We start from the raw sequence: 14,629 nt of genomic DNA on the forward strand, positions 1-14,629 counted from the left end.
GTTCTGAAATTGCACAGTAACATCCTTCCCAATGGAGCAAGAATGATTCTAAGGTGATATAATAATTGCTGAGTATTTTCAACACATCTGTGCCGTCCTTTCACAACAATCCGTGGCCAGTACAGACGTTCATTACATACAATCTGTTTTTTGTTGATATGAGCTATGGTTTTTAAACTGAACTTGTCCTAGGTCAGAGATTACAAATGTGGGAGTCCTCTTGTGCATTAAGGTACAGTTTGTTACTTACATTTTTACGTAAGGATCTGAGTAGCCATTTGCATCCATAGCTGCTAAATGTGCACATCGTGCAATGCCAACAACAAGACCAGTTTTCTGTGAGCTGTACTTCAAAGAGACAAGAATCCGACCACGCTCCTCCAGTGACTTGTCCTCTGTTTTATCTATCTGCAAGGAAGTAGTGTTACATTTACCATTTAACCAACATCAGTGTTAGCCATGCAGAGAAATGCCAAGTGCCTACACGTGCAGAAGAACAGGTTACAGATGCTCAACACACTGAATTCTTGTTCAAATAATCAATACAGTCTCTATACAATAGCTTGTCACAACACAATTACTTTGTATCAGACTGGGATACTGCCTTACATACTGAAATAGTAATTAGAGCCCAATTCTTCTCTCTCCTCATATCCTGGGTTTGTGCCCAGTTTGTAGTTTTGACCCTGTTAATGCAGACAGTGGAAAGTTAATAGCCATCATAGGGGACAGTAGGAGATGCAGGCAGATCAGTTTCTCCTCCCAAGTGATCGCAGACTTATTCTTGGAAATGTGTGCAGACAAGACCAGCAAAAACTCAAACTACAGGAAACTTTCTGGTATCCGGCACGGACGGAACCGACGTGGTGCCGGTTCAGCAACAATTCCGGATAACCGAACGCTATAGTGAAAGATACGGACCTTAGAGCTCCGTATGAAGCAACAAACCTTGTTGCTTCAGAAGAACGTCCACAAGTTGCAAGCGTCTCTGTAGCTTAGCAACAGCTGCAGCCAAACCCTTGCCTTCCTCAATTTGTTGCTGTGCAAGTAATAAAAGTTATAAAAGTTAGCTGAAACCGACTCCTGAATTTTGCCGGTTAACCGACGTTTCCAGTTATTTAGGGGCCGGTTAATCGAAAGTTTCCTGTAATTCTTTACATTCAAATGATTTAAATGCCCCATAATTCTAATAATTTAAATTGATGGAAAATGCAAGGATGAAAAACTAATTCTCAATGCAAGAGGGCCCACAGAAAAGTAGCAATCTAACTAGTTTTCAGTTATTTTAGGGTGCGTTTACACTACAACTGTAGCATTGGTTAAAAAAAAGCATTGTCGTTTAGCACTGATGTTTATACAGCCCGAATCTAGATTAAGGTCAGGCCAGTCACTAGAGTGAAGAGGACTCTCATCCCACGTCACTCGGGAGCCTGTTCACATCTTCATAGCCGATTTACTCTGCACAAGCTGGCACAAAGCTGAAATCGCTTCAAACCAATGTTAAACTTGTAGCGCGGATGCACTGTTCAATACTGGAATACTGAAACCTGTGATATACAGGTATGCAAGTAGACTTCGTCATGGTCTTGCTTCATTTGTTAAATTGAACTCATCAAGTAAGGATTTGTTTACTGAGCATTCAATGGGGGTAATTTTGACTTTGTGATAGAGTAAAACGGATGTTAGAGATTAGGCAGCCCATTTCACATCTCTCTTGATTTTTATTTCCATTACAACAGGCTGCTCAACGCTATCACCCGTTTTACATGACCACAGAGTTAAAATTACCCCCATATGTAAGTAATAATTCTGATGAGCCTATGAAATAAAGGATTTTGAAAGGAGACTCAATACAAATACAAGGATATCTATGTATTAAGTAAAACTGATGTGTATTAATTGACTGTTTTGTCTTTCGCCCTTCCTTTAAAATCCTTGTTCTCTACCGCCCATCCATGCACCATACCAAGTTTCTCACCAAGATAACTTCACTGTTTTCCTCCCTCAGCCTCCACACAGAGCGGCTTCTCATCCTCAGTGATTTCAAACTCCACCTCAATTCACCATGCCCTCGCTCCTCTGAGTTCACTGGCCTCCTATATCTTCTCTTAATCTCTCCCTCCATATAAACTTCCCTACCCATATTCACGGCCACCCGCTCAACCTCACCATCTCACGTGGCCTTGCTACTCCCATCATGTCAGTCACAGATAAGGGCGTCTCTGATCACTTCCTCGTTTCCCTCTCCACTCACATCCCCCTCCCAACCTCACTTCCTTCTGGGTCCGCCCCTAGAAAAAACTCTTTACCAAGTCACTTACAACGGTACTTTCAAATTCCCAACTGTCTAGCCTTTAGCCTTCCATTCATCCTGACATTTCTACTACCAATCTGCTCAGTCACACCCTCACCTCCACCTTTGATGACCATGTCCTCATTAAACACATTACTCTCTCTCACCCTGGTTGCTCCCCCTGCTACGGCCCTCATCTCCGCTCCCTTAAGTTCAAGGGATGCAGTCTTGAACATTTATGGGGGACAACTGGTTTAACCATTTATCCAGAATTGACTGTGTAATGATCAATAACATGTCATTCTATAGTGGACACTAGGTGGAGCCATAGAGCTGTATGTATATAAGACTACACTACCCAGCTGTATGTATATTAAGACTACATTACCCATGAGGCACTAGGCTACCCACAAGGCAGCAGTCAAGATGGATGCCTCTACAGATACTGTACCTAGTCCACATGTGCTCAATAAAGTGTCTAGCAAAAGCTAGCTGTGTTCATAATAAGAATGTCTATTTATTAATGAACATAAGATGGTACCAGGATTGGTGAAGATCTGCTGAAAATTGTGAAAAGCGACATGGAGAATTTGAAGCCACCAGAGCGTTTGAAACTTACAGGAAATATCGACTACAATTGGCAGACTTTTAAACAACAATTCGAACTCTACATTGCAGCCATCGGATTCGGTACGAAGCCAGACGCAAGGAAGATAGCGTTGCTGCTTACGGTTGCAGGCCCACAGGCGATAGAGGTATTTAATACATTTGTATTTAATCCAGAGGAGAACAGAGAAAAATTAGAAGATGTGCTAAAAAAATTTGATGCACATTGCTCTCCCAAAAAGAATGAGACCTATGAAAGATACATCTTCCGTTCTCAGACACAGCAGCAAAATGAGACTTTTGATAGCTTTATAACTGATCTGAAACTGAAAGCACAGACATGTAATTTCTCTGAGCTCAAAGCATCCATGATTCGTGACCAGATTGTGTTTGGTATTCATGATAAAAAAGTCAGGGAACGTCTGTTGAGAGAAACCGAACTAAATTTGGAAAATGCTGTGAAAATATGCCAAGCCAGCGAGCTAGCTCGAAAGCACGCGAAGACTTTCAGTGAAATCAATAATGATGCGATTGTAATGAGTGATAATGCTGCTGTCGGTGCTGTGTCCTACAAGGGGAAGAAACGTGGGCAGAACAGAAATAAAAAGCAATCGGAGGATGACATTTTTAATTGTAAACGCTATGGTTACGAACACCAGTTAAGGCAATGCCCAGCGTTTGGAAAAATGTGCACAAAGTGTAATGGAAAGAATCACTTTGCCAAACAATGCTTTTCAAAAGTAAAAACAAAGAAAGGGCAACGAGTTAATGTGATTGAGGACACTGATTTAAGTGAGAGATTTTTTGTAGGAATGGTGTCATGTGACAATATCAAAAAGGATACAGAAAATGTGCAGCCCTCAGAAATGGACAATGCTGAACATAAAGTTAATGCAGTAAAAGAGGACAAATGGATGATCCCACTGCAGGTAAATAGAGCATTAGTTACCTTGAAACTAGACACTGGGGCAAAAGCAAACTTAATCAGTATGAGTGACATTACTTAAAGTGACAGTCAAAGACAAAGTGCATCATCTCATGTTTTCTTGTTGTGGCTGAAGACTTGATTCACTACTAGGGTGACAAAGCTTGTGAGGACTTAGAACTGGTCAAGAGAGTCTACCGTATATAAACTGTGCCATAAGCAGACTAGATGACTCGGTGGATTCTGTAGTGAGTAATTTCCAGGATGTGTTCAAAGGATTTGGAGTTCTACCATTCACTTACAAGATCCAGCTAAAGGAGGATGCTCAGCCAGTGGTACATGCTCCACGAGAGTTCCAGCACCCCTGCGTGACCGGCTCAAGAAAGAACTGGACAGAATGACCACACTAGGAGTCATCAGGAAAGTCGAAGAGCCAACAGACTGGGTTAACTCCATGGTATGTGTAAAGAAAAAGAACAATGATCTAAGAATATGCATGGATCCAAAGGACTTAATTGCAAACATAAAAACGTGAACACTACCAGATTCCCAAGCGAGAAGAAATCACCAGTGAAATGTCAGGTGCCAGATACTTCTACAAAGCTCGATGCCGCACAAGGATTTTGGCAACTAAAACTGGATGAAGAGAGCACCAAATACTGTACCTTCAACACACCATTTGGCAGGTATTGTTTCCTCAGAATGCCTTTCGGGATAATATCTGCATCTGAAATCTTTCATCAGAGCGATGGAACACATAATTGAAGGTCTGGAAGGAGTTCGGGTCTATGTTGATGACATCATCATCTGGGGCTCCACACTGAAAGAACACAATGAGAGACTGACTAAAGTGCTACAGAGCATACGCCGGAATGGACTGAAGCTCAACAAAGCCAAGTGTCAGTTTGGCGTCCAGGAAGTCACTTTCCTAGGAGATAATCTATCTGGTAAAGGAATAGAGCCAGATATGGAAAAAGTAAACGCCATACTCAACATGCCCCGACCCACTGACAAAAAAGGAGTGCTACGCATCATGGGGATGATAAACTTCATTGCAAAGTTCATTCCTAACTTGTCAGCCAAGACAGCCTGTCTGCGAGACCTGCTACATAAAACAAATGAGTTCGCATGGACAGAAAGACATGAATGAACAAGAGTGGATAAACCTCAAAACAGTGCTGACAACCACACCTGTACTCACCTTCTTTGACCCAACAAAGAGAATCAAAGTGTCAACGGATGCATCAAAAGATGGCCTAGGCTGCGGTCTTGCTACAAGCAGAGGGTGAAGATTGGAACCTTGCCTATGCCTCCAGGTCTATGACTGACTCTGAGTGTCGATACGTCCAGATTGAAAAGGAATGTCTAGGCTTGGTAGTTGGACTAGAAAAGTTTCATGGCTACATATATGGACTTCCCACCTTCACAGTTGAGACAGACCACAGCCCTCTGGTTGCCATCATAAAAAAGAACCTGAATGAGATGTCTCCAAGGATTCAACGACTCATGATGAAGCTGCAAAGATATGACTTTGAACTGATCTACACACCAGGCAAATACGATAGTGTTAGCAGATGCACTATCCCGAGCACCCACAATGAGTCATGTGAGCTCTACTGAAGAAGACGTGGATGTTCATGATGAGTATGGTCACTGCTGCGCGCTGCCCGTGTCAGACACAAAATCAAAGCAAATAGCAGAAGAAACAGTAAAAGATACAGTATTACAAACAGTAATAGAGAACATTCATCATGGTTGGCCAAAAGGTTCCTGTCCAAAAATATTTTCACATAAGGTCAGAATTGAGTGTCGCAAGTGGACTATTACTAAAACAGAACAGAATAGTCATTCCACAGGCTCTACGTCAAGACATGCTCAAAAGGATTCATGAGGGACACCTCGGAATTGAAAAATGCAAAAGGAGGGCAAGAGACACTGTTTATTGGCCCTGGCATAAATAAGGACATTGAGAACATGATAGGCAAATGTGAGACATGTCAGAAACACCAAAACAAACAAGCAAAGGAACCAATGATAGTAGCTGACATACCAACAGCACCATGGCAAAAGGTTGGTATGGACCTTTTTCATTTAAATGGTAAAGACTATCTAATAGTGATCGACTACTATTCGAACTATCCTGAGATGGCGCTGCTCTCAAGCACCACAGCAAGCAGTGTCATAATGCATGTGAAATCCATCTTCGCCAGACATGGAATTCCCAGGATTGCCGTTAGCGACAATGGTCCGTGCTTCAACTGTAAGGAGTGGCAACAGTTTGCAGCACATTATGACTTTCAGCACATCACATCCAGTCCTTTGTATGCTCAGTCAAATGGTAAGGCAGAGAAAGGTGTTCAAGTTCTCAAGCAGCTTACTGAAGAAAGCGACAGAAAGCAAGTCTGATCCTTATCTCGCCCTGCTGAGCTACCGAGCCTCACCTTTAGACTGTGGTTCTTCACCTGCTGAACTACTAAATGGGTCGCAAGTTTGCGCACCACGCTACCCTGCTGTGCAAAAGAACAGCAAAGTGAGGAACTGAGACAGAGACTTCAACTGTTAAAGCTGAAACAGAAATCATACTATGACAAGTCATCTAAAACCATTGACAAGGGATGATGTTGTCAGGATTGAGGATCCAGATACATGGAACAGGAAAGCTACAGTTCTTGAGGAAGTAGGACCAAGGTCATACACTGTTAGAACTGAGGAAGGACAGATTCTCAGGAGGAACCGCCGTTCCCTCCTAAAAACACAACAGACTATTCAAGACCAGATTGATGACAATGCTGCAACTGCATCTTGTCATTCACTTGCCAGAACAATCTCATGAAGACACATCAGACTTACCCATGTTGAGAAGATCCCACACATGAAGTAAAAGAGCCTGATAGACTTAATCTTTGAGTACAATGTAAAGCTTTGAAAATGTGTTGACTGTTTTGAAAATGTTTATGTTTAATAGAGCACTAACAAAAGTGTTACTGATATTATCTTTATTGTTTTCTTGAAAGTTGATTGATATTGATTTTGTTTGTTAAACCTCAAAGAAAGGGGGATGTAATGATCAATAACATGTCATTCTATAGTGGACACTAGGTGGCGCTGTAGAGCTGTATATAGCTGTATGTATATAAGACTACACTAATCCCAGCTGTATTGTATATTAAGACTACATTACCCATGAGGCACTAGGCTACCCACAAGGCAGCAGTCAAGATGGGATGCCTCTACAGATACTGTACCTAGTCCACATGTGCTCAATAAAGTGTCTAGCAAAAGCTAGCTGTGTTTCATAATAAGAATGTCTATTTATTAATGAACATAAAGCACTCTTGTGTTCTACTCTCCTCTGCCAAAACTCTTCACTATTCCAGGGTCATCCTGGAATGCAAAAATAACCTTCGGCTTCTCTTCTCTTGGACCTCTATAGGACAGAGCAGGGTACTTGTACTTTCTAAATGGTGAAAAGCTAAATACAGTGGAGGTCCAAAGAGACTTGGGGGGTCCAGGTACAAAGATCATTAATCTGTCATGAACAGAGACAGAAAATAATTTAAAAGGCTAATGGAATGCTGGCCTTTATATCTAGAGGACTAGAATACAAGGGGGTAGAAGTTATGCTGCAGCTGTACAAAGCCCTGGTTAGACCACACCTGGAGTACTGTGAGCAGTTCTGGGCACCACACCTTAGGAAAGATATATTGGCCTTGGAGGGAGTGCAGCGTAGGTTTACCAGAATGATACCCAGACTCCAAGGGTTAAATTACAAGGAGCGATTACACAAATTAGGGTTGTATTCCCTAGAATTTAGAAGGTTAAGGGGTGATTTGATTGAAGTTTTCAAGATATTACGGGGAACAAGATAGAGAGAAACTATTTCCGCTGGTTGGGGATTCTAGGACTAGGGGGGGCATAGTCTAAAAATTAGAGCCAGACATTTCAGGAGTGAAATTTGGAAACACTTCTACTACACCACAGGGTGGTAGAAGTTTGGAACTCTCATTCATTCGCAAACCGTAATTGATGCTAGATCAAATTGTTACTTTTAAATCGGAGATTGATAGATTTTTGTTAACCAAAGGTATTCAGAGATATGGGCCAAGGGTGGGTATGGAGTTAGGTTGCAAATCAGTCATGATCTCATTGAATGGCGGAACAGACTCAAGGGGCTAAATTGCCTACTCCTGTTCCTATGTTCTCCAATACAAACCATCTTCTTAAACCCCTCTCCCCAGCTTCCTCCACCTGCACCTCCCAACAAGTGAAAGGAGCTCATCGGACTTGTTTGATACCAAGATTGAGACCATCCATTCAGCTTCCTCTGCCACTTCCCTCCCCTTCCAATAGCCCACCAAGCCAAACTTCCCCAAAGATCTCCCTGCTACCCTCGCCCTGAACTCTCATTTTTCTCTAGTTTCTCTCCTATCTCCCCTCATGCTCTCTCCGAGCTTACCTTGTCCATGAGAACCACCTCCTGCTCCCTCGACCCTATTCCCACTAAACTGCTGACCACCAGATTTCCCTTCCGGGCCCCCATGTTAACTGATTTTGTTAACAGTTACCTACTCTCTAGGTACTGTCCCACTCCCATTCAAATCTGCCATCATCACCACATCCTTAAAAGAAAAACACCCCTGACCTCTCTGTCCTATGACCCCATCTTCACCCTCCCTTTTCTCTCCAAAGTCTTTGAACATGTTGTCACCTCCCAAATCTGTGCCCATTGTTCCTGCAACTCCACGTTTGAACCCCTCCAATCAGGTTTCCAATAGCACTAAAACAGTCCTTATCAAGTCGCAAATGACATCCTATGTGACAGTGACCATGGTAAAACTGTCCCTCCTCATCCTTCTCAACCTGTCTGCAACCGCAACCTTCGACATGGTTGACCACGACCATCCTCCCCCAACGCCTCTCCTCCGTCGACCAGCTGGGTGGGACTGCCCTCACCTGGTTCCATTCTTATCTATCCAGTCGTAGCCAGAAAATCACCTGCAATGGCTTCTCTTCTCACTCCAGCACCGTTACCTCTGGAGTCCCCCAAGGATCTATCCTTGGCTCCCTCCTATTTCTCATCTACATGCTGCTCCTTGGCGACATCATCCGAAAACATGTCAGGTTCTACTTGTACACTGACGACACACCTCTCAACCCTTCCACTGTCTCTGATTTGTCACACTGCTTGTCTGACATCCAGTCCTGGATGAGCAGAAATTTCCTCCAACTAAATATTAGAAAGGCTGAAGCCATTATCTTCAGTCCCCGCCACAAACTCCATTCCCTAGCCACTGACTCTATCCCTCTCCCTGGCAACTGTCTGAGGCTGAACCAGACCGTTCTCAACCTTGGGGGGTCCTATTTGACCCAGAGATAAGCTTCTGATCACATGTCCGCTCCATCACCAAAACTGTCTATTTCCACCTCTGACCCTACCATCAGCTCATCTGCTGCTGAAAACCTCATCCCTGCCTTTTGTTACCTCTGGACTTGACTATTTCAATTCTCTCCTGGCCCGGCCTCTACCATTTTACACCCAACATAAATATGAGCTCTAATAAAATCAGAAAATGCTGGAAATACTCAGGTCAGGCAGCATCTGTGGAGAGAGAAAGAGAGTCAACGTTTCAGGTCGATGACCCTTCGTCAGAACTTTTTCCAGTTCTAACAAAGGGTCATCGACCTGAAACATTAACTCTGTTTCTCTCTCCACAGATGCTGCCTGACCTGCTGAGTATTGCCAGCATTTTCTGTTTTTTATTCAGATTTCCAACATCCGCAGTATTTTGCTTTTGTTATAAATATGTGCTCATTCAAAACTCTGCTGCCTATATCTTAACTCGCATTAAGGCTGGATTTTGCCAGCCCCGAGGAGGCAGGACTACCAGTAAAGTAGCAGAAAGTGGGGGCAGATGGCAAACCCGCCCCTTTCCCGCCACTGTGCCCTTTTGCCAGGAGGCGGGAAGATGTGCTGCTTCGGGTTCTATCTCCTGGAGGCGGAAAAGGCATTTAATCCTTTTAACTGCCTGTTAACAGGCAGAAAAAAGGATTAGTGCCATGTTACCTTCACAGGTGAAGGCTTCCCGACCTTCGGAGAACCCCGTCGGGTTGGAGGAGACGTGAAGAAAGGTCTGCGGCGGTCGGAGGCACCGGGAAGTTAAATGTAGAGGTGAGTGATGGGTGCAAGTGTGGAGTGGTAAGTGTGTAAAGTGAGTGATAAGTTTTTTTTAAATGTTCACTTAACTTGTTTTCTTCCTACGGCCTTCAGCACGCTGGATCGGGAGACACGACATCCTCCTTGTCGATTTCACAGACTGGCTGTTGGATCCTCCGAACCAACAGCCATGGTGAAATTTACAAAGTTGAAAAGTTTGATGAGTCCTGAACACAAGGGCTCATCAGACTACAGAGAATGTCAGTGTTTGACAGCTTCACAGAGCTGGCAAACGCTGACATTTCTTCTTCCAAGAAGTCTTGACAGATAGCACGTCTGACGTTGACGTGCTCTGTCAGTGACTTCCTCCCTAATTGGCCTGCTGAGCCCGCAGGGCGGGTTTAACAAGGTCAGTCAGGAGAAAATCCCTCTGGTTGGTCAGATGAGGATGGAGGCGGGACATTGACACGACAAGCAGCAGTCCCACCTCCAACTCGCCTCCATTCACAAAATCCAGCCCAGGGTCTTGTTTGCCCATCACCCCTGTGCTTGCTGACCTACATTGGCTCCCAGTCCGGCAATGCCTCGATTTAAAAATTTTCATCCATGTTTTCAAAATGCTCCATGGCCTCATCCCTTCCTATCTCTGTAACCTCCTCCAGCCCAACAGCCCTCCGATATCTCTGTGCTCCTCCAATTCTGGCTTCTTGTCCAGTCTCAATTTTAATTGCTCCACCATTGTTGGCCGTGCCTGCAGCTGCCTAGGCCCAAAGCGCTGGAATTCCCTCCCTCAATTTCTCTGTCTCACTACCTCTCTCTCCCCCCCTTTAAGACACTCCTTAAAACCTACCTCTTTCCTATCCTAATATCGTTATGTGGCTTGGTGTCAAATTTTGTTTGATTACGCTCCTGTGAAGCACCTTGGGATGTTTTATTACGTTAAAGGTGCTATAATAAATGCAAGTTATTGTTGTTGCCCAGGGTAAGTTGTGACAGTATTAAATAATACAATGAGCCCTCTGATCCCCAACAAAGAAGTTGCAGCCTAATATCTCTGTCTGCAGTATATCTATGTGCAGTTCTACTGCTCTAAATTGTCATCTAAATCCTCTGTGTCAAGTACCATTTCCCTTCTTCACTCTCAAAGCACTATCATCTTCATTAAGAGTTGTTTACATTGTAATTCACATCTGTTGAAATTAGACAATGATTAAAACAACAGGATGAGATGCTCGGCAGACATCTCGGAAAAGCTACGTTTTTTTATCAGTTCCTCAACCAAATAAAATTCTTTGGGCCGGTGGGGGGCGGCGGTCGGAGGGGGGAATTTCCACCACCCCCGCCTGGCGGGAACAGGGCAGCGTGCAGCAAAAACTTACCACATTGTTCCAACTCGATTCCCGCATGCCGCCATTTAACGTGGGCTTTATTTGTAGGCTGCAGAAGCAACCTGATGACTCAAGTGGAAGCCTCATTAATCTATATATATAAAAGGATGCTTCTTTCTGTCTGTCTGTCTGTCCTTCTGTCCTTCTGTCTGTCTGTCGGTCCTCACGTGTGCGTCTGTATGGTATGCGCTCGAAAGTTATAGAGCGTACCTACGCGTGCGTTACGTCGAAAGAAAGCTTACCTTTCCAAAACGGTCTTAAGCATATTTACGTTTCGGCCGGTGCAAAAATCGCGCCCGCAGGTATCCGAAAAACCTTCAACATTCCGCTCATTAGCATCTCATTATCCGCTCATTAGCGACGGAGTGACCTCGAGGTCGACCAATCGTACGCCGGGTTGCTGCCGCTGTAGCGGGCCGGGCCCTCCTACGGTCGAGTGATGGGACGATTGACCAATCCTATGCTTTGGTCACCTGGACGGTCGACCAATCGGTGCGTGTGTGGGCGGGCCTTATCGTTCTGAACCGAGGTGAGTCGCCGCCATCTTGATTCCAAACTTTTCCTTTCTTTTTCCCGCTTTCTGCGTCTTTAAAAAAAAACGTTGCTTTTAAAAAAAAAGATTTAGAAAGTAATTAACTTATCTAATCTCAGTTAATTTTCCTATCTTTCCCCGTTTTTCCAGGTAGGCCTCGAAGCCTTGGCCTCTCCTCCGCACCCACGCCCGAGCTAGGCACCTCCCGGCCCAGTCGAAGGCTGGAGGGGCGGGCCTCAGCCCAGCGCCGCTACCTTACTAAAGGGTGCGGCGCGCAGACAGGAGCAGCTGAGACGCGGCGTCTCTCTCTATTCCCCGCTCGGCTCGGGCGTGGGGGTGGGGCTATCGGGAGTGCTGATCTCGGGCGGGATTTGGAGAGCGGCAAGGGTTACCCCGGCAACCGGAGCCCGCCGGCCGTCTCTCAGCCGCAATCGGCGATCTTCAAGCCAGCTCGGTAGGGCGGGGCCATGTCAGTGCGTGGGGCGGCACGGAGCTCCGTGGAGCCATCGCTGGTGCTGGGCTCGGGTGGTACGGTCCTTGAAGCCAGCTCGGCGAGGGCGGGGGCGCCGGAGAGCGGGAGGGCGGGGGCTCCGGAGAGCGGGACGCCACTGCTGCTGGGAGGGCGGGTGGGCGGGGCTCGGGACATGGGGGGGGGCGGGAGGCGTGACATCGGTGAGATCGGGGGGGCGGGAGATCGGGGGGGGCGGGGACATCGGATGAGATCGCGGGGCGGGACTAGAGATCGGGGGGGCGGGGGCTCAGGGGGGCGGGGCTCGGGAGATCGGTGGGGGGCGGGGCTCCCGGAGATAGGGGGGGGGCGGGGCTCGGGAGAGATCGGGGGGGGGTGGGGATCGGGGGGGGGGCGGGGTTCGGGAGATCGGGGCTCCGGAGATCCGGGGCTCGGGAGATCGGGGGGGGGGGGGGCGGTGCTCGGGAGATCAGGGGGGGGGGGGCGCGGTGCTCGGGAGAGATCGGGGGGGGGGCGGGGCTCGGGTGATCGGGGGGCTCGGGTGATCGGGGGGGCTCGGGAGATCGGGGGGCTCGGGGACTCTCCCCCCTTCCCCCTCCCTCCCTCCCCCCTTCCTCTCCCCCCTCCCCTTTTCCCCCTTTCCCCCCTCTCCCCTTTTTCCCCCCTCCCCTCCCCCTCCCTTTCCCCCCCCTCCCCTCCCCTTTCCCCCCTCCCCTTTCCCCCCTCCCCTTTCCCCCCCTCCCCTTTTCCCCCCCCTCCCCTTCTCCCCCTTTTCCCCCCCCTCCCCTTCCCCTTCACCCCCCTTTCCCCCCCTCCCCTTCCCCCTTTTCCCTCCTCCCCCCTTCCCCTCCCCCCCTTTTCCCCCCCCAGTCGCTCTCTCTCTCCCCCCAGTCGCTCTCGCTCTTCCCCCCCAGTCGCTCTCTCTCTTCCCCCCAGTCGCTCTCTCTCTTCCCCCCAGTCGCTCTCTCTCTTCCCCCCAGTCGCTCTCTCTCTTCCCCCCAGTCGCTCTCTCTCTTCCCCCCAGTCGCTCTCTCTCTTCCCCCCAGTCGCTCTCTCTCTTCCCCCCAGTTGCTCTCTCTCTTCCCCCCAGTCACTCTCTCTCTCTCTTCCAACAACAACATGCCCTCGAAAAAGCCTCGGCACCACCGGGCACTCCAGCTAGTATATGATAATTGGGGTGCTATGATGTCTGATATAATCTCAAGAAATGCTTAGTTACTTTGGGAAGCTGAGTTGTACAACTTTAGAACAAAACCTTTATTCACTCCTTTCCTGGCCATTCTGCCTGATATGGCTCCTATCTTCACTCCCTCAAGACAATGGGACACAAACTTGAGCGTATCTGGCGCACAACTGGTTTAGCCATCTAGCATCAGAGCTGGCTGGACCACACCAAGAGCTATTGTGTCTCACTCTCCTCAGCAATCTCCAGGATCATCCTGGAGAGCAGAGATAACCCTGGCTTCTTTCTCCATTATAAACCATCTAATTAAACCCCTTACCCTTACCCACCAAGCCAAACCTTCCCCCAGGCACTCTCCTGCTGCAGTCTTGAAATCAAGTATTTCTTTCGTTTCTCTCCTATTTCCCTCATGCCCTATCTGGGCTCATTAGAGCCCACACTGCTTGCTCGACCCCAATCTCACTAAACTATGGACTACCAAACTTCCCTTCCTGGCACTTATGTTACAGACATTGTAAGTGGTTCCCTTTGCTCAGGTACTGTCCCCTTTCCTTTCAAAACTGCCATCATCACCCTCCCTCCTCACAAAGCCCACCCTTTGACTCCTCTTGTCCTTGCAAACTAACACCCCATCTCCAACCTCGTTTTCCTCTTCAAAGTCCATGTTGTCACCTCCCAAATCCATACCCATCTTCCCTGCAACGCCATGTTTGAACCTCTCCAATCAGATTTCCACCCCTGCCACAGCACCAAAATGCTCTAACCTAAGTCACAAATGACATCCTCTGTGACTGTGACCATGATGCACTATTTCTCCTCATCCTTCTCGATCTCTCTGCGTCCTTTGACACAGTTGCCCACTCCATCCTCCCCCAATGTCTCTTCTCCATTGCCCAGCTCAGTGGGTCGGTTCTCACTTAGCACCACTCTTACCTATCTGATCATAGTGAGAGCATCTCGGGGAATGACTTCTCTTCCCGTCCCACACCATTAACTCTGGATTCCCTAAGGATCTATCCCTGGCCCCCTTCCACTTCCCCATCTACATGCTGCGACAACATCCGCTGACATGGGGTCAG

At 47.0% G+C, this 14,629-nt stretch overlaps 1 protein-coding gene across 3 annotated transcripts in view; it reads right to left on the bottom strand.

Moving 5' to 3' along the window:
* The window catches only part of LOC147102211 (double C2-like domain-containing protein beta), a 397,434-nt gene that overhangs the window by 190,716 nt on the left and 192,089 nt on the right, over positions 1-14,629 (bottom strand). For all 3 annotated transcript variants that reach the window (XM_085964513.1, XM_085964515.1, XM_085964514.1), the window contains one exon: positions 251-408. In XM_085964513.1, the coding sequence (XP_085820639.1) occupies positions 251-408 (158 nt within the window). The remainder of the gene's footprint in view (positions 1-250; positions 409-14,629) is intronic.

The sequence above is a fragment of the Somniosus microcephalus genome, chromosome 22 (assembly GCF_052327205.1).
Source record: "Somniosus microcephalus isolate GS21.2 chromosome 22, FLI_Smic_1.0, whole genome shotgun sequence".
NCBI classification, from domain to species: domain Eukaryota; kingdom Metazoa; phylum Chordata; class Chondrichthyes; order Squaliformes; family Somniosidae; genus Somniosus; species Somniosus microcephalus.